General features: G+C 58.2%; 1 protein-coding gene across 16 annotated transcripts in view; it reads left to right on the top strand.

The window, feature by feature from the left end:
* TNK2 (tyrosine kinase non receptor 2) overlaps positions 1–23,227 on the top strand; it is a 37,546-nt gene that overhangs the window by 9,764 nt on the left and 4,555 nt on the right. For 10 of the 16 annotated variants that reach the window (XR_003792293.1, XR_003792294.1, XR_003792295.1 and 7 more), the window contains exons 1-11: positions 4,732–5,136; positions 8,317–8,497; positions 9,534–9,604; positions 11,507–11,728; positions 12,873–13,025; positions 13,529–13,806; positions 15,259–15,385; positions 15,792–15,938; positions 16,021–16,115; positions 21,098–21,292; positions 22,689–22,780. Coding sequence is in view for 13 of the 16 variants with exons in the window: in XM_029213985.1 (XP_029069818.1) it covers positions 5,059–5,136; positions 8,317–8,497; positions 9,534–9,604; positions 11,507–11,728; positions 12,873–13,025; positions 13,529–13,806; positions 15,259–15,385; positions 15,792–15,938; positions 16,021–16,115; positions 21,098–21,292; positions 22,689–22,780 (1,639 nt within the window). In the remaining 3 variants the exon portion in view is untranslated. Of the gene's footprint in view, positions 1–4,731; positions 5,137–8,316; positions 8,498–8,561; positions 8,687–9,533; positions 9,605–11,506; positions 11,729–12,872; positions 13,026–13,528; positions 13,807–15,258; positions 15,386–15,791; positions 15,939–16,020; positions 16,116–21,097; positions 21,293–22,688; positions 22,781–23,227 lie in introns of those variants that run through there. The other 6 variants (XM_029213984.1, XM_029213982.1, XM_029213983.1 and 3 more) reach the window with 6 other exon arrangements.

Here is a 23,227-nt window from a genome sequence, read left to right as displayed (position 1 = left end):
CTGGTGGAGCTGGCTGTAAATGTCTAGAAGCATTGGTGTAGAGCTTCTAGAGCTCAGGAATGGAGACAGACAGCACATGGTGCTAATTGGAGCCCTGGGAGGAGAGGAGGTGACTCCCAGGGAGGGAAGAGAAGGAAGGGTGAGTTCCAAAGTCTTAGGAAATATCCACAGTTAAGGAGAAGGGTGAAGAGCCCTCAGGGTTAGACTCAGGGCCTGTGGGCTCAGCACTGCTGGCAAATATGCCTCAGGCTTGACTGTCCTCAGGGCCTCAGCTGCCAAGCTCCCCTGGAAGGGAGTGGGCCACTGTGGCCTGGAGATGGAGAGGGTGTGGACAGCCATGGTATGTGTCTGAATCACCCCCTTCTCTCCCTTGGCCTGTGGCCAGCCTCCTCCCCACACCAGTGTGATTTCAGACCTGGGATGACCTGAAGGTGTGGGGTTACCTGGTACAGTTCCCTCTGGGATGAAGTCCCAAGGGGAACCAGCCTGGCCTTGGTCCAGAAGCTTGGGCGCTGCACACAGAGGGGTGAGTTGAGGTTGACTGGGCTTGGTGGGGCTGGCATGTGTAGGCAAGATAATCCTCTGGTTGGGAGAGGAGCCATAAGCCCCCCTCCTTCTCCTCCCCAATATGTTGTTTTCCCTCCAGGGCCTGGAGAAGAGGGAGGGCAGAGATACGAGAGAGCTGGCCTGGCATATATTCCTGAGAATACGGTAGATTGTTTTGGAAAAATCTTCTTGGCCGGAAATTACATGTCACGTCTGCTCCTCAGTGTGGATTTGTAACTTGACTGATGCTGTTGGAGAGCCTGGGGGAGGGGAGTGGACGGCAGAGGCAGGCTTGTTCCTGGGCCACTACCGGCTCCCTTTAGAGATAAGGGGGCAAGTTGTAGACCAGAGGGTATACACGTGGGGTGGATTCCCCAAATTCTAGAGGCAGTTTGGATCTTGTGGGTATCTTGTAATAGGATGGCTTTCGGAGGCAGGGGCCTTGTGGAGGGAGGAGGTAGGGAGAAAGCAGGATGGGGGAATGGTTTAGATCAGACTCTTCATCCAACCAGGAGAAGGAGGGATCTGTGGGCCTGGCATTTTCAGCCTCTCTTTCTCGACGGCCTCCTGAGTGTTCCTGCAGCTGCTCCCAAAACCAGTTTCTGTCATAGCTGCAGTAAGATGCAGAGGAGCTTCTGCCTAGAATAAACACCCTGCTTGGCAGGGTCATCCCCTATGCCAACGCGCTTCAGCTGGAGAAGGAGCTTTTGAAGAGAGTGAGCCTTATGGGAACTCACCTAGTGCCCACCCGGGGTCTCCTTCCTCAGTCTTGAGGTGGAATGTGTGTGGGGGGGGGAGGGGAGTGGGGAGTAGAGGTGTCTCAGCATTTCCCTCCTCCTCTGCCCCAAACCCTCAAGGTGTGAGGGTGCCCTGAGCTTATCCCTAAATACCTGGTACTGAGGAGTCAGTGGATGCTTCAGATGCCATTGGAATGAGAGGGTGTGCGTGTGGCACCTTGGGGCCTCTGCCGTGGGACTTCCTCCACTAGCAATGTCCTCATCCTGGCACTGGGTGACAGCCCTGCGTGGACACGTGTTGGAGCAGCTCCTGCGGGAGGGAGTGTGGGTACTCGCACTCTTCTGAGCCCAGAGAGGTCAGCCACAGTGCTCTGCCCGGCCGAGCAGTCTTGGGGGCGGGGCGGGTGGAGGTGCAGGCGGGGAGAAATCCAGGCTGGTGAGAAGAGGTGTGGGCTGCGGAGGGCTGAGGTCTCCCTCCCAGTGCGGATGCGGGGGGCGTGGCTTCCACTGCGGAGAGGAGTGGGCTGGGCAGGTTCCCCGGGCCTGAGTGGAGTGCGGAATGGCAGCGCACCAGGGAGCCTGGCAGGTGGGCGCATGCTTGGAGCTAGGTGGAAGCTGGGCTGGTGGAAGGAGAGGGGTCTAGAGGGAGGGGTCTCAGGTCGAGTTAGGATGGGGGCTTCTCTTCTGTGAGCTTCTTGGACGGACCCCCCCCTTGTCATGGAGTATGGGGGCCCTTGAGTCCCCAGGACCTGATCGGTGGCTGTGGATCTCTGGGGTCCTGGAGGCGGCCAGGGGCCGAGGGGAGCTGTGGCTCCGTGGTCAGTGAAGGTGCAGCCCCGCACCTGGCTCTCTGGGGGGCAGCCTGCGGTGCGGAGAGGCGGCTCCTTGGAATGGAGCCTGTGCACGGGATTGGGGGAGGGGCAGCCGCAGGCCCAGCGGGAGAGACCGCTACCACCAGGCTCTGCTCCCTCGCTCTGGCTGTAGGTGGCAGATACGGGGCTGTGGGGTGCGTGCGGGCCCGAGGACTGGGCCTTCCCTTGGCTGAGGTGCTTTAGCGGCCCCTGCCCTCCTTGTTGAGGATGCTCGAGGCCCGGCCCCTCAGGACGCAGGGCAGTGACGCTGCCGGTGCGCTGGAGGGGCGGGGACTGCGGGAGGGCTCTGCTCCCCTCCCGGGCCCTAAAGCCCGGAGTTTGGGTTCCAAGGGTGAGAGATTTGCATTATCTGCGCCTCACTGGGGCCGAGGAGGGACAGCAGGTAATAGGGGAAACCTGGGGGATAGCCAGGTAGCCGGGCCCTGGACCGCATCGTCTGCTGGTGAGCTGAGGGGAGCCTTTCAGGAGTGAGGGGTATCTGTGATACTGGCCCCAGGACAGATCCTGGGGGCTGGGATGCTGGGTAAAGAAGGGTGATGTGTTTGTGTGTGGGGTGGGGCGGGGCGAGTCAGTGGTGGTGAATTCCTGTTGCTGACATCTGCTTCAGTATCTCTGAGTCCTTGGGACCCAATTAAGCTGCCCTTTGGGCTTGCTTCATCGCTGCAGGGGAGCCCCGAAAGCACTGCCAGGATGTGGGTTTAGTCCTTTATGGACACTGAGTCCCTGTGCCCTGGACATTCCCTCTTATTGGCTTTATGAATCTGCGTATTAAGCCAAATGTCCCTGTTTGCTTTGGAAAACATGACCATGGTATTTATGGGTCGGCTTCCCTTCCCCTTGGAGATCAAGCACTTTCTCTCTTGACCAGTAGAGGGCAGTCACTGACAGGACGAAGCGGCGTGGGGGTGGCGGTGCAGAAAGGTGGCTGTTTTCTGGGGCTGGGAGAAGAGGTCCAGGAGCTGGCCTGACCTCTGACCCCTGACCATGCTTTGCTTTTCTCCACAGCCTCCCGCAGCTGGATTGCTGAGCAAGCTACTGAGGCTTGTTCTTACCTGATGTGCAAGGGAACAGGCAGGCATGGGGTTCTGGTGGATTTGGGGCACATCTTTCAGGGGGTGGCTATAATTTTCAGTCTGGCCATTCCAATCCAGCAGTCCCCCAACTTGCGGTAGAGGGAATAATCCTGCTTAAATTGTCCCTTGAAGTCAGGTCCCTGGATCTCCTTCAGAATGGTGCTTTGTGGGAAATAAGCAATAGGCTTCTCTGTGCTGTGGGCATTGTGAGCCAGCGTTTGCGGGAAGGTCAGCTCCATTGTGACCTTGACCCGACCTCATCTTGTCCATTAGCTCTGATTCCATTCTCAGACTGGTGATTCACTGGCACCGAAGGGAGGCTGCACCTGGCTGGCCTCACAAGCTTTGGGTGGTGGTGGATGACATGACAGGGGGATGGGAAAGAGGACTGATTGCTGGGGGTGTCCCATTTCCCCCCTCCCTGAGTCAGATCTGGAAACGACTGTCCCTGCAGGCACCTCCCTGCCAGGGAGGTCAAGCACTGAGAGAGAGGCCCTGGAAAGAGCCTGGGATGCTGACTCCCCAAAACTCAACCCCAGCTGCCTACTCCACCAGCCAGCTGGGACTTCCAGAGCTGGTGGCCAGCTGGATAGGGACAAGAGAGCAGTGTGCAAGAAACAGGGGCTCCCTGGGCATGGCTGGGAGGGGGGTGCTGAGGGAGCCTGAGAGGACTTCCTGCAGCTGTCAGGTGTGTCTGGGGGCTGTAGCGAGGGGGGTATAAGAGCAGCTGGCGCCCTTGAGGAGGGCCAGAGGGATCACTTGTCAGCTCTAGGAATGTGTAGGTTCCACGGGGGCTTCATGGGGTGACTGCAGTTCCCTCTGGCTGGGGCTGTTGTCTGTGTGTGTAGGTGCTATTCAGGAGACATCCTATGGCCCGGAATCCTCTAGCTTTGGCTGGGGGCATCGCAGGGTTTAGGGGCATATTTGTGTGTTTTGAGGGGGCTTTGGATCTTGGCCAGCTGGACTGGGAGATTCTTCCCCCCACCCCGGCTCTTGGCTGGACTGCCCCGCTCTGGCAGGCTGCCGGACTCCTATTTCCGTCGGGCACCAGGGTAACAGGGCCACATTAGGGCCTGAGCCAGGAGACGCCCAGCCAAGGCTGGGACTGGGAGATGGGGGAGGGTCTCCGAAGGGTCTGCCTGCAAGGTCCAGGAACGACTCTCTGGTGTCCAAGCCCCCAGCTCAGGCTGTGCACTAAGCCCTCACAGCCCCAGACAAGCGCTACGGGGGCCTCTTTGTATATTGCTGCCTGATTGACCTAGCCCCCACCCTAAAATCCCAGGGGTTGTCTGCAGCTCTGGGGGCTGGGGTGGAAGCCAGAGACAGGGGCCTTGTGTGCGGGGAGGAGGTGGGGGCAGCGCGGGTGGCTGGGAGGAAGAGTACCCCCATTCCCGCCGCCCTCTTGGCAGTGATTCAGAAAGGTCCTTTTTCAGCCAGTGTCAGAGCTGCTCAGCTGCGGAGGGAGGGGGGAGGGAGGCGGGCTGGCGGGGGAGCCAGGGAGTAGGGCTGGAGCCGTGACCACTGCGCTGGAGAGAAGACAGAGAAACACGACTGAGGACCCAGGCTGCAGTCAACTGAGAGAAGAACTAACTCTCTCCTGCCAGGGTAGCCAGCTGTGGAAACAGCTGTAGAGCAGAGAAAAGGGGACCACCCTATTCTTCTGCTCCATTTCCCACCCCTGGTGTGGGATTTGGGGGGTCTCTGGGGCAGACCTCTGGCCAACTTCACTTCTGGGCAGAACCTGAAATTCAGGAGCTGAGACCACTGCCCACCCCACCTCCCTCGGGCCAGAGCCCCGGTGACCTGGTCAGGGGGTCCAGCTCCGTGGAGATGCCAGCAGCTCGTCGGTTCCCTGGCTTAGAGCTCTCCTTCCCTCTTCTTGCCAGACTCCGGCGGAGACTCTACACAGTGAGTGGGGGGTTGCGGGCAGGAGCTGGACAGACTGAGAGGCAGCCCTGAGCTGAGGGCCAGAGAGCAGGACCGGGCTGCTTGACAGGGGTTCAGGGCCTCCCTGCTCCAGCGGCTGCATTCTTGGTGGCGAGTGTGTCAGGAGAGCGTGTGTGGGAAGTGTGCGTGCCGGCCATGAGAGCCACACGTGTCAGACACAGGTGTGTGGACGGGGCTGTGCTGGGGGCAGCCGCAGCAGTGCCCTGTGCTTCACCAACAAAGACATGGGCTAGAGAGGGAGGGAGGGGAGGGAGGGGACATGTCCAGGGTCACCCTGGGTGGGGTGGTGGAGACCGGACAGGGACCCTGGCTGCTTTCTTCTCACCCAGATCCCAGTGTTCTCTCTAGTCTTCCCCCCACACACACCCGCCCCATGCAGAGCAGCCCTGTTCCTGGGGTTGGGGAGCAGGGAGAGGAGGACCCAGCCGAGCAGGGAGATTTGTTAGCTGGTGTTTCATGGGTAAAGGAACAGGGCAGACTGTGCTTTCTAAGCAGCTTCTTCAGGGGAGTGGCCTCTGGGTCTCTCCCAGCCCGGACCACACAGGGCAGGGCTTGGACCTGTTCTCAGGAGTGGCTGCCTCCTACCCCCAGGAGGGTAGGAATGAGTGGCCTGGAGCCCTGGGATTCGGGGACTGGGGAGGAAGCAGTGGGGATCTTCAGACCACTTGCCCTGGTGGCCAGCCTCTTCTTGGGCTGAGCCGTGTAGGGGGTGGGATCATTTTGCTCCAGGGATGGAATAGTGATGGCGGAAGTGCTGGCTGGCCTCTCCTGGTCACGCCACAGAGAGACGGGGCCTAGGTTAGTGATTTTCACAGGGCACCTTTGGGGCTTTCTTCTGGAAAGCAGTGGTGCCCTGCCCTCTTAAGTCCACACCTCCTTGTTTGTAACAGATGGCTTTGCTGTGGATAAGTGAGTTAATACAGCTAAGTGCTCAGAACTGTGCCCAGCATGTAGTTAACTGTAGTTGAAGTGTTAGAGTTTTTATTTTTCTTAACTAAAATTAAGAGAAATACAACCTGTTTACTCTGTGTGTGTGTGGTCAGTCAACTTAATGCCTCCTGTAATATAAAGGAGAACCAAAAGGAAATCGATTGTAGCATTTCGTGTATTCTAATATGTCAGTACAATCTGACATCACCAAGCAGTCAGATGCTAAGACCTCAGGTAGAACCAGCATGGCAACATCTACACAAGTGCTGACTGAGAGGAGAGTTTTGAAATAATAGGGTAGGCTGCCTTCAGTGATATTTTTCTGAATGGTGGACAACTTCTGCTAAGTTCCAAACAAAGCAAAAGGCCAGTTTTCCCTCAGTTTACACAGTAGCTCCATTCCAGGAAGATTCAGTCTGTATTAACACTGTAAAAATGCTTTCTTGTTCATATGTAAAGTGGGGTTTCATTTATAATCGGATGATTATAAACAAATTTCTCACCTGCATGAATTAAGTTGTATGGGATTTGGGACAGTGTGTGAGTCCCCCAGCCACCCACTCAGTGCCACTAATGGTCCCCCAACACTGTGACAGCAAAAAATGCCCCCTAGGGGGCTGTATGGCCCTCATGAGAACCATCTGGGTGAAGGGTTAGGGCTTAAAGTTTGGAAACCCCCTTCTGGCCCAGCCACTTTGGTAGAGGAGCCAGGGTTTGAACTGAGGGCTTCTCTTTCCCAGTGGTGGCTCTTTGTACTGCCCTGAGCTGCCTGGGAGAGTCTGAGCTCCTGGCACTGGGTTGGCAGCACCGCTGGGAACTGTGAGAGCAGAAGGCTCATGCTGGTCCCAGGCTGTGAGCACCTGCTCTCTTAGTGTGACCTGTGATGAGCGCTGGGGGACAAGGCCACCTCCAAGTCGGGAGGAGGGGGTCTTGGGGCAGCTGGCCTTTTCCCTCATCCCTGTCTTCTCCAGTGGTGATTGAACACGGGTCAGGGGCTGGCCAAGCCCTCAGCTCTGACGGGTCTTACTCGGACAAGGATGGGTTTAGTGTCGGGCTGCTTAGTTTTGAGGGTGCCACTGGCTTCTTTCTCTGGGCCCCAGAGGGTGTAACAGGTCTGGTGGCCCCTTGGCTGATTGAGGCCTGCATGTAATTTTGTTTGACCAGCACAGCATGCACATGTGCTTGCGTGTGTGTATTTCAAACTTGAATTAGTTGACATAGTTCAAAAGTCAGGAGAAAGATCTAATGTCAAGTGTAAACAAGGAACAGAATGGTGTGGGTAATGGGTGAGTATTTGTGTGGGGAAAAAACAAGTCTGGAAGAACGCGTAAAAGTCATGAATGGCAGCCGACTTTGGGGATGGGGCTGAGGTGGCTGTGCGGCAAGAGAGGGATGAGACTTTATGGCTCTCGTGTGCCTTTTGAATATCTTACATGTGCGTATAGTACCTTTTCAAAAAAAAATTTTAATAGCGAGATTTTACACGTTGATTCAGATTTCTGGTATTTCTTGAAAACGTTGAAAGCTTTGACCACAGTGGGCCAGAGTCTGTTGTGACAGCCGTTGACAGCAGTCTGAAAGCCCGCCCCAGCCTCTGCCCCTCCTTCCCTCTGACCCTCCTGTGGTCCTGGAGGTGTTTGTGTGGTGGCCTGTGGAGGGGTCTTTGGACCTGGGGGGAGGCTCATACGATGTCAGGCTTTGAGAGGACAGTAGCTAGAGCTCATCTAGTCCCTGTGGGGTCCATCAGGTCTGGGGAGCTCATGGATGGGTCTCAAGGGGCACTGCACCCCCAAAAGTTTTGTAATTAAAACGTTATGAATAAGGATGCATATATTTTCCTGGAGATACACTCGATAGTTTTCATCAGATTCTCAAAGGCCTTGTGACAACAGGAGCGTTTAAGAGCCAGTGGGGAACCGGAGAACAGAGTTTGATCTCAGGTCACTCGGCCATGGATGGCAGATTTGGGGAGTAAGACCCTAACTCCAGGGCCTGGGCTGTGTCCCAACTGCCCTGATTCTACCCTTGTTGCCATAGGAGGAGGACAGGTGGCTACAGGCTCTTCTGTACAGCTGTTTTGGGGAGCAAGAAGGTGGTGTGAGTTCTTCCCCACAGCACATAGTAGGATGTGGGTGAGCCCAAGGCAGAGGCGGGGTCGCCTGTTACCTGCCTGCATCCCATGGTCCCTGAGCCATTCTTCTCTCCCCGCAGAGGCTGGGGAGCAGCAGCATGCAGCCGGAGGAGGGCACAGGCTGGCTGCTGGAGCTGCTGTCCGAGGTGCAGCTGCAGCAGTATTTCCTGCGGCTCCGCGACGACCTCAACGTTACCCGCCTGTCCCACTTTGAGTATGTCAAGAATGAGGACCTGGAGAAGATTGGCATGGGCCGGCCTGGTAGGTGGGGGCATTGGCCTTGCCTGTCGTCGCCCCACTGACCATTTACCTCCTCTGTCCTCAGGATCGGCAACCGCATGGAAGAGCCCTCCCCCCTTTATTCCGTGGGGTGGCAGAGCTGAGAACTCTCACTGCCTGTCCAAGAGCCCCCGCGGTGGGGCAGAGGGGCATCAGTAGATGCTGTACACAGTGAGTGCATGAGAACAGTTTGCAGTTGTGAAGGTGAATTGGAGTTTGAGGAATCTTACTTAAATTTCTGGCTACTCAGGATTAACTACACACTCTGTTTTGTTTGTGCAGACATTTCTAGGGTGTATTTCTTCCATCTTCTCCTCTTTTATAAATGTAGAATTGAGTCTGTTCTGAACACCAGGGGGGTTAGTGTCCAGAGGTCTGTGGAGAAGGGAAGATAAAATCCTTCAGATGATGGTTTGCTGCTTTTCTGCCCATCTCTCCCTTTCTCTGTCTCTCCTACAAAGATCTGTTCTATAAGTTGAACTCTTTTTTTTTTTCTATGTGTTTATCCTGAAAGTAGTGACTATAGCTTCTAGAAGTCACAGTGTTCCTTGTAGAACATTAGAAACTTTTGAGTGCATTCAGCCTGAAATAGCTAAATAAGTAATGATGTGCTAATTTAGGCACTGACTTAGGCTGCTTTTAGCCTAGAGAGTTGATACCTGATGCCAGTAACATAATAAAATTTTATGGGAGAAAAACTCAAAATTGGGGAAATTCTGTCCGTTACCTTGATTTATTTATTTTTTCTTGAGAGTTGGCATAAGAGCACTACTGTTCAATTTTGGTGGTTAAATACCTCCATCCGGTTCGAGAAGAATTGCCTAGAAGTGGAATGCAGTGACCATCTGGTTAATGGCAGCCCCTGGTTGGTGGGGATGGCTTGTTTCCTTGGTGTCATCGTGCTGGGCAGTGTCTAGTGGTGGACTCCCCCCAGGGTGACCGAGGAAGCCTGCGATGGGCAGCAGCCTCTTGGGGGTGTGAGCGCCTTAACAGCACGGGTTCCCCTTCCTCCCCGCAGGCCAGCGGCGGCTGTGGGAGGCTGTGAAGAGGAGGAAGGCCATGTGCAAACGCAAGTCCTGGATGAGCAAGGTGGGTGGACAGGGAGGGACGTGGGAGTGGTAGCTCACTGGGGCCTCCCCTGATGTCGTCCTGAGAGCCTTCCCCCACTCCCCGCAGTATAATCTCGCACTTTGTACAGACCTCCCACCTCCGGGGTCTTATCGGGCAGGGTGCTTGTAGAGCTGCCTGGCTAAGCGTCTGTCTCCGCTGGAGACGGCACTGAGTGTCCTGTGTGTAGCCTTGGCTTCACGTCCCCTCCCGCCAGGCAGTGGTGCCGGGCATGGAACAGGCACTTGTTGACAAGTGCGCTGTAACTTGAGCCCTCGCTTTGCCTAAGTGTTGGGGCCGGTGTCCAGTGTGGGGCGGTGGGACAGTCTGGACCCAGGACGTCTTTGCTTCCCTCATCCCACACCTCCCTAGTCTGTGGAGGGTTTCTCTGGTCACCGGGCCCCACTGACAGCTTCCTTCCCCAAGGCCCGCCCCCCACCCCGTTGCCCTAATTTGGGTCTCTGGAGTGGTGAGTCCCAGGTCTGACTCAGGGGAACTTTGCCCATTGTCTGGAAGACAATGTGAGAGGAAGTGAACCAGCCGGGCCTTCCCCCCACTTCTGGCCTCAGGGCTGGGGAGAGGGGCGGGCAGTGCAGAACAGCTGGATCTGGGATTGGGCCGTAGAGATTTCCTGGCTGTGATCTGGCAAGGGGCTGTCTCTTGGGATCCTGTGGCCTTTTCTGGGGACACTGTCCTGGTCCCTTGCCCAGGTTTTAGGGGAGGATGGGTGTGTTGGGGCGGGCGAAGGCAGGAGGGAAGAGCCACGCGGTGTGCAGGATTCAGGGGGTCTTGGATCTACCACCGACTCACAGGAGGTCCCCGGGCCAGTCGGTTGACCACTCCAGACTTGAGGCATGTGGCCAGTAAGACAGTGCCAGCCGCACTTGCCCAGCTCACCTCACGGGGCCTTGGGGAGGGTCCCTTGAGAAAAAGGCTGTGAAGGACCTTGTCATCTGAACACTGCTTGCAAATGGAAGGGATGCCAGTTGCTGGGAGGAAGGACGGAGCAGCGGCCAGAAGAGGCCCTCAGACTGGAGACCCCTTCACCCCATACAGACAAGGCTCTGCCGACCTTGGGGGCAGGGACCAACTGGGCAGAGGGTGCCGCCTGAAGCCGAGGCTTTGCATGCCCTGGTAGGGTGGCCAAGTCAAGCTGACAGGGCCGCTCTGACCCTCAGGGCTTCCCTCCTGTCCCCTGACCTTTGGCCCCTTCCCTCTCCAGCCCAGGCTGCAGAGTCCTCTCCAACCTTCCTTCTTTCTGAGCCCTCAGCTCTAGGCCTCCCTCCAGAAGCCCAGCTGTCTTCCCAGGCCCTTCCCCGGCAAGGCCTTCCTTCATCTGCACCCCCATACACACTCACGGTCCAACCTCAGGCTCAAATTATCCTCTCCCCAGGCAGGATGAAGAGCAGCCGACTCCCTGGGGAGGGTGGAGACAGACAGCGCCAAATGGGCAACCCAGAGACGGGGCCAGGGCTAAAAATGGACAGGAGGTGTTTGCGAGGGCCCCTAGGGCTCCTGCCCATCTGCTCGGGTGAGGGGCTGGAGTCTGTGCTGGGTAGGGGTACAGAGCAGGGAGGGGGGCAGAGGTGGTGCCGGGCTTTGGGCTATCCCTGACCCCACAGCTGGGTGTGGGACTGCAGCCGCCGCAGGCTACATGCCTGGCAGCCCGTTTCTGGCACGTAGCCCGAGGCCACACCGAGGCCGTGGGTTCCCGTTTGGAGGTGTGGTCAGGAGGGGGCGTGGGCCTCCAGCCAGGCCGCCCCCCAGAAGTTTGGCAAAGCCACGACCTGTCTGGCGGCCTCGCCAAGGACCCAGTGGGGCAGGACTGAATGACTGGCTCTGGGGCCTCAGGGTTCCATCTGGCCCCTGGCTGCCTTCAAACAGGTGTTCAGTGGAAAGCGGCTGGAGGCTGAGTTCCCCCCTCATCACTCTCAGAGCACCTTCCGGAAGACCTCACCCACCCCCGGAGGCCCAGCAGCGGAGGGGTCCCTGCAGAGCCTCACCTGCCTCATTGGGGAGAAGGACCTGCATCTCTTTGAGAAGCTGGGAGATGGCTCCTTTGGCGTGGTGCGCAGGGGCGAGTGGGACGCCCCCTCGGGGAAGACGGTGAGCTCTCTGGGTCCTGTGGGGCGTGGCAGGCCCTGCTCTGCCCTCTGAGGTGGATCTGTCCCCTCTGCTGGGATGTGAAGGGGGCTGGGGACAGGTCCAAAGTGGCTCACCCTGGAGTCCGTGCTCAGGGTTAACTAGACACATGTTCCTTTTTTCAGTTATAAAACTAATGATCATAAAAGTTTGGAGACTTAAAAATAAGAAAAACAAAAAAAAGCCTGTAATCCCACCACTCAGAGGAAGCAGAGTTAGCATTTACACCTTTTTTCCCTTCAGACATTTTGTTGAATTTCTTTTAAGATACACATTTTAGACACAACTTTTTAACCCTTGCCCTTTCATCTTAGTATTGTATTTAAAAAATTTTCCCCGGAGGGAAAGATAGCGTGTGTGCAGTAAAGCATACAGTTCTTGAGTGTACGGCTCAGTGACTTTTCACATACGCATGGGCCCGTGTGACCACTGCCCAGATTGTGATGTAGAACAGGGGTCCCCAACCCCCGGTCCACGGCCTGTTAGGAACCAGGCCGCACAGCAAGAGGTGAGTGGCGGGCAAGTGAGCGAGCTTCATCTGCCGTTCCCCATCGCTCGCATTAGTGCCTGAACCCTCATATCCAGCACCCCCCCATCCCAGTCTGTGGAAAAACTGTCTTCCACGAACCCGTCCCTGGGGCCAAAAAGGTTGGGGACCACTGGTGTAGAACATCTCTGTCACCCGAGAAGGCTCCCTCATGCCTCTTCCACTGAGTATCACCTCCCTTCAAGGGAAGCCACTCTTCTGATTTCTGTCACCACAGATTAGTTTTATGGCATTATATTTAAAGCATTATATTTAAAGCATTTTAAATGCTTTAAATCCTTCTACACCAAAAACATTTCTTATCATAACATTTTAATATTCCGTCATTGCACCGGTCATCTCTTACCTTGCGGTTGCCACTTAACCTGGGCACCCCCGCAGGAAGGGGAGGCCCGGCTCATGGCTGTTGGGGTAAGCTGCCCTCCCCCTGCCAGGCCACAGGCCCCTGGGACACGCTCACTCACCCGATGAGCAGGTCTGAGGCTGGAGTGGGGAGCAGGCTAGCCCGGAGTGTGGAGGCTGGGGCCTGTCCTGACTCTCTGCAGTCCCCACTCTGGTCAGGTGAGTGTGGCTGTGAAGTGCCTGAAGCCTGATGTGCTGAGCCAGCCAGAGGCCATGGATGACTTCATCCGGGAGGTCAATGCCATGCACTCGCTTGACCACCGAAACCTCATTCGCCTCTACGGTGTGGTGCTCACACCGCCCATGAAGATGGTGAGTGCTGTGGGCAGAAGGGGGATGGCAGCAGGGAGGACCCTGTGCCCCTCACCTCCTGCCTGTGCTGTGGTTACTCCCTGCATCCTGACGAAGGTCAGAGGTCCTCCAGATCCTGCTTTGGTCCCCCACCTGATGTGGCAAGGGGGCTCACAGGCCTACCCCGGTACTGACCGACCCTGGTGTCCGCTGGAGCTCACTTCCATCTCTCTGGGTTTGGCTTGTGTTCACCGGCAGAGGGTTGCACCCACGGGAGGGGCCGGTCCCAGAGTTAAGTGTTTGGCATTTGCTAACCTGAGCCTCTTTGGGTTGCTCTTCTGGGCCTCGGTTTCCCATGTTCCCTAGAGGGGAGGGGCTTGGGAAGCTGTAGGATTCTTAGAGGTCCCTGGAGGACAGGCCAGGGAGGAGCATGGAGCACGGCTCTGGCAGGCCTTGAGGGGAGGAGCTGAGGGAGGGGCAGGGCTCAGCCATGCTTATTCCTCCTTCCTCCTCCGTGGCCTCAGGTGACAGAGCTGGCACCTCTGGGATCGTTGTTGGACCGGCTGCGCAAGCACCAGGGCCACTTCCTCCTGGGTACCCTGAGCCGCTACGCTGTGCAGGTGGCTGAGGGCATGGGCTACCTGGAGTCCAAGCGCTTTATTCACCGTGACCTGGCCGCCCGCAATCTGCTGTTGGCCACCCGTGACCTGGTCAAGATCGGGGACTTCGGGCTGATGCGAGCACTACCCCAGAATGACGACCACTACGTCATGCAGGAGCACCGCAAGGTGCCCTTTGCCTGGTGAGGGGCAGGCGCTGCCGGCTCACGGGGCCTGGACCACCCCCCCACCCGATCCCTACACACCCAGGCTTCAGAGCTTCCAGGGCCTTCCATACACCCACCAGCCCTTGTCTCTTCTGGGCCCGGGGTGCCCTTGTTGTGTACCCATCCATTCACTTATCCATCCAGTAATTCTCGGGGGCCCACGTGCCAGGTGCTAGGGTGCACAGGGATAAGTGCTGTGGGACACATTAAGGCTTCCTGGAAGACGCAGTTTTAAGCTCCTGAAATACCAGAAGTTAGCCAGGCAGAACCTGGCTGCTAAGCATGTCCCAGGTAGAGCTGGGGGCAGGCAAGGCCTTGTAGACTGACGAGGGATGTTCACCTGCACACTGGGGTGGTACCTGGCCCTGCCCTCGCCCCTGTGTGATCTTATCGTGTGCTGAGATCGTCATGATCCTCTGCTGTCAGAGGCTCCTGAAGGAGTGTCATCTCCTTGCTTTGGGGTGGGAGGAGTCGGTCCAGTTCTGGTTGCCAGAAAACCCTCTAATCCAGGATGTACAGTCACCCCTAATTAATTACTGACTTTATATCTAGGATGATCACACATCCTGGATTATGCCTGATGTCCTGGAGTAATTAATAGCACCTCCTTTCATACTCAAGCGTCCTGGTTTGAATGGTAAATTATAAGGTCACCTTTTTTTATGCAGCCCTCTTAAAACAATCCTGTGAAGTGAGCAGATTATTGTTATTCCCATTTCACAGATGAAGAACGTGGGGCTTAGAGCTCTTGGGTGACTTTCCCTGGGTCCCACGCCCTTTGAGTGGCAGGGCCAGCTCTACAGTCCCATGAGGTATCTCTGATTCTCCATCGAGGGCGGCTTCCTCCTCACTCCCCGTGCCTCAGTCCACCGTGGAATGAATACCCTTTGTTAGCTTCCCTGCAGTGCCATTTTTCTTCCTTACCCAAGAGGGAGCTCCAGAGAGTGTGTGGGATGAGGAAAGCGACTGTGACTGTTCCCACCCATTTTGGTTCTTCCCCAGGCCCTATCCAGATTTCCCACCCACACCTTCCTGCTGAAATGACCTAAATCCTAGGATCCTGCCCCAAATCTGGAAATTGTCATCCTCCCACCACAATTAGAAAACAGCCTGAGATCTTATCCCACCCCACTTTTTGCCCCTTCTGGAGCTGCTGACCTTCTTCCTTTCCCTGACATGGGAACATCCTCCTCTCCCCACCCCAGGCCGCGCGTGGAAAAAAGACCTGAGCAGAGACAATTTTGTCCAAGTCTGTGCACCCCGTAGTTAAGAAGTCCTTAACTTCACACTGCGCTCCCAGTACCTACTGTGAACCTGGGCACGCGGGGCAACGGCACACTTGTGCATGAGCATTTGGGGTCCACTGGCGCTGATGCAGGGGGTGGGGGTGCTCTGAGAGGCCTTCTGCTTGACCCCTGCCTCTGCCAGGTGTGCCCCTGAGAGCCTGAAGACTCGCACCTTCTCCCATGCCAGCGACACCTGGATGTTTGGGGTCACGCTGTGGGAGATGTTCACCTATGGCCAGGAGCCCTGGATTGGCCTCAATGGCAGTCAGGTGAGGGGGCTGGGGCTATGCTCCCCACAGCGTGGCTGGGGGTTGATTTGATCCTTGTCTCCCAACCTGGCCCTGTTGGAACTGGCTCCTACCTGTTGGAATCCCTGTCTCCCTTGCGCTGTGTCTGCCTGACCCCCTCAGGTAAGCTGAGCAAAGAGCACGGCCCCCAGTGGTCAGGAACAGGCCGGCCTGGGCTTTTTCGCAGTCCTCCTTTGCCACGGCCCCCTGTTCGGAGGCCCCAGACCTAGGGGTAAGGGTCAGAGGCCCAGGGCGCAGGCAGAGCTCTTCTTTGGGGTACAGGCATGGCGGCCAGCAGTTCCAGCCATTCCGTGGGCTGGGGGGGGGGGATGAGCGGTGAAGAGCCGGGTGCTCTGTTTGTCCTCAAACTGCATCTCCCCCCCACCAGATCCTGCATAAGATTGACAAGGAGGGGGAGCGTCTGCCCCGGCCCGAGGACTGCCCCCAGGACATCTACAATGTCATGGTTCAGTGCTGGGCTCACAAGCCAGAGGACAGACCCACCTTTGTGGCCCTGAGGGACTTCCTGCTGGAGGTGAGGGCAGATCTGCCTCCGGGGGCAGGGGTATCGAGCAGGTGTCACCCTGAGGTGGTTGGTGACCTGTCTCTGCCCCCAGGCCCAGCCCACTGACATGCGGGCCCTTCAGGACTTTGAGGAACCAGACAAGCTGCACATCCAGATGAACGATGTCATCACCGTCATTGAGGGGAGGTAGGGAGCGCGGGGGCTGTGCCTGCACCGCCGTGAAGGGCGCAGACTGGTTGGGCTTGGGGCCCAGAGCCGTTCTGCCTCTCAGGTCCCCATGGCAACAGCCCCTCTCAGGGCTCCTGCAGCAAGAGGGGAGGGCAGGCCTGGGTCCTCCTGAGTGCATGGGGTTAAGTATGCAGGTGCGGTGGCTCGCAGGGGGGTTTCCCTGCCTAGCGTCTCCTCTGTCACCCTTTTCCCACCAGGCTCCAGTGCTGGCTCTGTGGGTTGGGGCCTCACTGCCGTAATGGTGGGATGTAGGAAGTGGAGCAGCCTGGCCTCGGGGCCCAGCTGGGACTCCTGGACATTCCTCCTCTTATCCTCCCCTGCCCCACCTCTTCCCTCTCCTCCCAGGATAAGGACTCTGGACTCCCACCTGGGTGCCCTTCAGTAGCCCCAAGCAGCCCTGCCTCTTTCTGGCAGCCTCTGCCTTCCCAGGGCTCTCCTCCGTCCTCTGCTGGGCCTCCCACCTGGCCATTTTGTCCCCGGGCTGCCCTCACAGGGTCTCTATTCCTGCCCCCTCAATCCCCCTCACACCTGGCAACAAGTGTCTGCCTGCAGGCAGCCTCTCCTGAGTCAGGTCTCCCACCTGGAGCCCCCAAAGTTCAAGCCTGCCTGCTGTGGAGGCCCCCCTACCGCTCAGGCCACCCTCTGTTATCTCATCCCCAGGGTGTCTGAGAAGCTGGTTGCGGTGGGGTGGGCTAGAGGTGCCTTTGGGGTAGGGGGTGAGCACGGAGGACCCGGAAGAGGAGCGAGGCAGAGGAAATCCCCTGCGCTCCCAGCCCCTCTGACTCAGAGCCAGGCAGGGACTTCCCACGGAGCCCTTCCTACCTGGACTTCAGGTTTGGGGGTCTGGGACCTTTGGATAAACCTTGTGCCTCATGGGGGGTTGTTGAGGGGGAGTGTTTCTGGGTCTGAGTCAGACTGACAGAGTAGGCCCTGGAGCCCGGGCTGGCTGTGGAGGAGCATGGCCTGCACACGCTGTGGCCCCACCATCTCCTCCTCAGGCTGGGGCTCCCCTCACGTTCGGGCCCAGTATCTGTGAATTAAGAATGACATCCTAGCAAGTTGGGCGGGGGGAGGTATGGTTGGGGAGTTAGTGGTGGTGGACAGAAAGCTAGAAAGCTGCTAGGAGAGAAGCCTGGAGGACAGGAAGGAATACGTAGTCTGCGGTTTGGAGCTAAGGGGCCAGGGAAGGGAATGCAGGCGTGGCAGTCTGGGGAGCATTCTGGAAATAGGAAGATTAGGGTGGGGGCCCTTCTGGAGGTGCATGGCAGGACCTTCAGCTAGAATCTGAGCCTACAGCCATTCCCGCCTCCAGGGGCCAGAGGGCCCTGGACCTGAGCCCTCTTGTGCCCTGTAGTCCCCAGGTCTTTACTTCCCTCATCCCTTGCTCTCAGTAGGGGTGACTCAGGGGCTTTGTGTGTTTCTGGGGCGTTTGTCTCTGGAGCTGGCAACCTGGGTCACCACTGGAGTGAGGCGGGGAACAGGAGGGGAGAGGGGAGCCGCTCCTCCTGGGAGGCCACCGTGGGCGGGCCCTGCCCCGCCCTTTCGTCACAGGCTTGGGTTGGCCCAGCTGCTGGCTCCACCGCCACTGCCTGCCAGTGTGGGCTTGCTGGGTTCTTCCTCCAGGGCCACCAGCCGACTTGGACCACAGTGCCTGCCGCAGGTCCCTGGAGCTACTCAGGAGGTGGGAGGTGAGGGGCAGGAGGCATGACAGCCGCTGAGGCTTTGGGAGTGGGCCTGTGTGTCGGTGGTACCAGAGCTTTAAATGCCCCCTTGTTTCCTTGGTGCCCCAAGTGTGTTTGTTTGTCTGGCTCTGTCTCCGTGTCTCCGGGTGGGTGGGCTCTGTTCATGGGTGTCCCTTTGGGTCTGGGTTTGTACGTATGGGTCTCCGTCTGTTTCTCCATCTTCCTTTAGCAGCCTGGCTCTCAGCTGTCTCATATCTGTGCTCTTCTGTTAGACTGGGGTTTCTTCTTGCAGAAGCTGTCTCCTAGCCAGAGTCTGGAGCACCCTTGCCCCTGGCTCTGACTGATTCTTTAGACTCAGGGCTTCTCGGGGTACCAGGCGGCGGGCAGAGAGAGGACACCAGATGTCCTGTGAGCCAAGCTTGCGAGGCTCTGTCTAGACTGTGAGGGACAGTTGATGACCACTCTTTTTCCAGGGGGTCTTCTTTGGAGGCTGGGGTGGCTGACAGAACTTTGATGTTCTGTTTTCACAAACCAGAGAAGGGGGACAGAGATTCTGAAATCCATGTGTAGGTCCTTGGCCTGGCCTGGTCCCTGGAGCCTTTGCTTCCTGTGGTGGGTGGGAGAGGGGGAAGCAAAGGGGGTGTGTTGTCCCTCAAGGCCGGGGGCTGCCGGGGACACCTGGAGAGAAGTGCGTGGGGTGGTGTTTTGAGCAGAATGTTTAAGCCACATTTGTCAGCCATTTCTGGGCTGCCTAAGCCAGAACTGGGATAATGGGCTGAGGTTTCCAGAGGCTGGTCCCCAAGAGAGCTGGGGCAGCCGTTGGTGGTTCTTAACCCAGGCCCTGGTGTTTCCCAGGTGCTGCTTCACATCTTGTCTGTCCCAGGATGCTGTCAGGCAGCCTGCTGGAGGTGCCTGTCTTTGCTGCGGGGACTGTGCCCTCCACTTGCCATGGAGACTCTGGGCTGTTCTTGGAAGGGGAAGGGAGGTGTGGCCAGAGCAGGCTGGGTGGGAAGGGCTGGTCTGGTCCTCTCTGGGCCGAGCCTTGGAGGGGGACCAGTGGGCAGCGTGACGTAACGTTGGCCATCTCGGGAGTTATAATTGACCCTCGTTGGGAGGAAGCTGCTTCCGTGCTTGGGATGTCATTCCCAAGGGGGTCTTTCTTATACATACTCTGCACTCCCCACTCCCCTTCCCCAGTAGCAAGGGCTGTCGTGCCTCCTGCCCCTCACCTCCCACCTCCTTTTTTGAGACTTGATGTGAGGACTCCCAGCAGTGATAAAGGGAGCCCTTTCTTCTGGGCCTGGCTCTAGCCTTGGCCATACCTGTAACAGAGAGGTAGGCTTGGCTCTGCTCTTGCTCTCAGAAGTGGGTCCAGAGGAGGCTTCCGAGTGAGGGTCTGTTAGCAAAAGGAAGGGAGCAGAGGGAGTGACCTCCTGCCCATCTGGTCTTGCTCAGGGTCCACTGGGAGGGCGTGGTCACGGCATAAACCTGGCCTTGGACGCAAGTCTGTTCCACTCTGCACTGCTTCTCCACCTCAGTTAACGAGCATCTCTGAAGAGGTGTGGAGAGCAGAGTCCAGCGTCCAGCCATGGGCTTGGTGTCTGAGCCTGTTCCGTGGAGGGGCACGTGGGACCCAGGGGGCCCATGGGTGTTGGGTGAGAGCAGCATCGGGGTCTGGGGGCCAGGGGCTCCCCACCCTGCCTCCTTGGCCTCAGCCAGCCTGGGGGTGTGGGGTGGGGGGAGGGGAGGCGTTTCTCTCTTTGGAATGGCCCTGCTATTTTTGGATGGGCTTTGTCCCTTCCGGGTGTTGTCCTCTCTTCTTCCTTCCTTTCCTGCCCTTCCCACCCAGGGGCGCTGGGTGGTAATCACAGGGTTGCTGTGTCTGTGGTGGCTGGTCAGCAGCCTTGCTGACAAGGAGGCTGGGCTCTCGTCCCCCCCCCTCCACGCCTCTTGGCTCCCCAAGGATTGCTGTGTTTGTGGGGTTTGACATTAGGTCTCTGGGACAGGCTCTTTGGGGGTCACACTGGCCCAGTGGCCACATCACCTCGCGGAAGGGGGTCCAGGTGTTCGGGCCTCACTGCCTCCTTCCAGCCTCCACCTCCCCCAACCCCTCTGGTCTGGCTGCAGCTTGGAGGAAACCTTTCTTTATGCTCCTGCTGTGGACAGGTGATGTACAGGTGGGGGGCTGACAGTGAGCGGATGCAGCTTGGTGCCACACACGTCCGCTGCAGCAGCAGCATGAGGCTGTCACCACCTCTGCCTTAGCCCAGATTCTGTGCCTGTCCTCAGGTGTGCGTGATCCCAGCAGATGCAGGAGCCTCGTGGCCTGCTGGATTTTGGGCATTGGAAGCGTCCAGGAGGGCGCTCTGTTCTTTCTTGCGCACCTGGCCCGGCTCCCACCCCCACCCCAGGCCTGGACTTAGGCTGTGCCAACAGATTCTGTGTCTGAGGTCAGAGCGAGGGGCTGGTGGTCCCATAGTCCAGCCACGCTGGGAGGCTGGGTTCCCTTCTGGACCCCTTGTTGAAGACAAGAGTGGAGCTCTCCTCCCAAGGAGGTGGATGGGGGCCAGAGTGGGGGTCCCACGGTCCTGGCAGGAGGTGGTGGAAGGCACTGGAGATGCGTAAACTGGTGATGTGATAGCGTGGGTTGCCCCAGGTGCTTCCAAAACTTGGAGGGCTGACTGCAGGATATGGGACTGTGGTAGGAGGGCTTGGCCCCAAGCCCAGTCCTGAGGCCATGGTTCTCCCTTGGGCCGTTGTAGCTCAGAACTCCTGGAACTGGGTTGAAGAGTGAGATCGGGTGGCTAGGAGAGGACTAGGGCTTAGGCCTTGCCAGGGGAGGAGGGAGGCGAGGTGGTATTGTGAGAAGGGCGCTGGCTTCACGGATTAACAACTGGGTTTGAATCTTGGATCTGCTGTACTCTTTCTGGTAACTGTAGGCAAGTCATGTCACTTGTTTGAACCTGTTTCCGTATTTGTAAACTGTAGGAAAAGCTATCTGACCCACCTAGGGCACTTAGGGTAAGGCTGCGTGCAAATACCAGGCCCTGTACTGGGTGAGTGGCAGGTCCTGGGGGGCTGCTGGGAGGAGGTGGGCTGGTGGCAGGCTACTCTGATCCTGGGCCCTTAGCCCTTGTGCTCCCTTCTGCCAAGGTGGTCAGATACCACGGCTAAAGAGAGCTTGGTGTAAAAAGGGTCCCAGTCCTTGGGACTGTCCCACCACTCCCTGGTGTTCACCATGTCACCTCTGTTGCACAGGGCTGAGAATTACTGGTGGCGTGGGCAGAACACACGGACGCTGTGCGTGGGGCCCTTCCCTCGCAACGTGGTGACCTCTGTGGCCGGCCTGTCAGCCCAGGACATCAGCCAGCCCCTGCAGAACAGCTTCATTCACACAGGGCATGGTGACAGCGACCCCCGGCACTGCTGGGGCTTCCCTGACAGGATCGATGAGTGAGTACTGGCAGGGTCCCGCCCGGGGGCTCCAGGGCCAGCAGCCCCTCTCTGGGCATGCAGGCTCTCCAGGCCTCCAAGGTCCCAGTTACAGCCGTGGGCCAAGGGTCTCTTGTTCAGCAGCTTTTCCTTGTCGGCAGAACTGGGGTTGGAGCTTCAAAGGATAAATGGCCTCCAGGGTCCACACCTTAAGCCCCCCTGGCAAACTGGCTTTAGGAGAATGGACTTGGGAAGAGCCTTTGGAAGCAGTTCAGTAGGAAAGCTTCTCATGATCCCCAGCACTTGGGTGGCAGTTTCCCTTCTCCTGCTGGTAGGACCTGAGTCCTGGAGATGGGAGCTGCTGGCTCAGGCCCAGGGGTGCAAGGTGCAGAAAAAGCTCCCTACGGGGAAACTTCAGAGTGCCCACCTGCCTGCTCACTCTGTACCTGGGAGGGGGGTTCAGCCTCCTTTAAGTGAAAAGATGAGGTCATGGGGTGGGGGGCATCTGGGGAGGATACACAGGAGAATTAGTCACTTCCTGGGGGCCCCGCCCGAGGGTGCCACTTGGAGCTCCTCCTGCTGGGCCTCCGAGCCTCTGTGCTGGCAGCACGGGGCTTCCGGGCAGCGCTCTCTCCTCTGACTTCTGACAGGCTTCTGCCCCGGGGGCGTGGCGCAGCAGGCCCTTCACCCCCTGCCCCGCACACCAGAACGCTGAGCCCTGGGAGGGTGCCCGTCTCTTGCCTCACAGGAGCCAGGCGAGGGCCTGAGAGAGCTGGGGCCGGAGAAGGCAGACACCTTCCAGAAGGCGGACCGGCACCCTCTGCCCTGCTCCTGGCGTGCCATGGCCAGCCCAGCCCCATTCCTCCGGGCTTTAATCAGCCCCAGTAACTACGTCCCAGATGATGAGAGTTGGCACAGGGGTTGCAGGTGAATTGGGAGCGTGGCGGTAGCCCGGCCCATACCCTATCTCCTGGCAGTGGGGCAGAAGGATGCCTCCTGTCCACCCTGGCTGGGGCAGTGTGGCCCAGAAGCCTCAGGGCCTGGCAGGAGAGAAGAGAGTGTGCCAGCAGGTGGCTGCTGGGCATGGATTGGGGTGCCTTGGGGTTACAGAGGGCCAGCTCTGCCCTTTTGGGGTGTCCTTGGAGCTCCTACAGTCCTAGGTTTTTCAGCCTACAGTCAGGAGTTCTTTCTCTGCCCCCTCTCCACTGTACCCTCCCCTGGTTCCTGCTAGATCTACAGAAGGGAGCTACCAGGGTCAGAAGTCCTGGGCTCCAGGCCTGCGTCTGCAAGGGGCTTGGATGACATGGTTCTGTCCTCTGCCTGACCCCAGGGGACAGGCCCAGCACCTCCTCCAGGGTGCCCTCACTGCTGCTGCCCCACACCCTTACCCACCTCTGACCTGCGTCTCTCCCCACAGACTGTATCTGGGAAACCCCATGGACCCTCCCGACCTGCTGAGTGTGGAACTGAGCACCTCCAGACCCACCCAGCATCTGGGCAGGGTGAAAAGTAAGGGCCCCCAAGCCTGGTCCCCTAGTTCCTCAGCTGCCCAGGAAGGGATGCTGTCTCCTCAGGCCACCCCGAGCTGGCTGTTCCTGCTCTGGGATGGTCGGGTCAGGGCAGCATGGGGACAGCTGTGTCCCTGGCTCCGGCTGGGCGTGGGGCGGACGGCAAGAAGCAGCTGTATCCGCCGAGGTGGGCATCCTCGGTCTGGCCCGCACTGGCCTGCCTGCTCAGCTTCCCTCCTCCCTCCTCCTTCCCGCCGTGCTCAGATCCTGGCTCTCCTCACTCCCCCTAATCCTGCTCTCCTCTCCTGCCAAAACCACCCCACGGGCTCCATCTTGGCCAGGAGCCTCATCCATCTCCCGGATCCAGGGCCTGTCGCTCCGGAACATAGTTTTCCCATCCTGCCGCCCCATTGCTTCCCATTGCTGCTGGGCTTGTACATTCATTTGC

This window comes from Monodon monoceros, unplaced genomic scaffold (assembly GCF_005190385.1).
Source record: "Monodon monoceros isolate NGI ecotype Baffin Bay Population unplaced genomic scaffold, NGI_Narwhal_1 Super_Scaffold_11, whole genome shotgun sequence".
Classification (NCBI taxonomy): domain Eukaryota; kingdom Metazoa; phylum Chordata; class Mammalia; order Artiodactyla; family Monodontidae; genus Monodon; species Monodon monoceros.
This window is presented reverse-complemented; position numbering and strand designations above follow the sequence as displayed.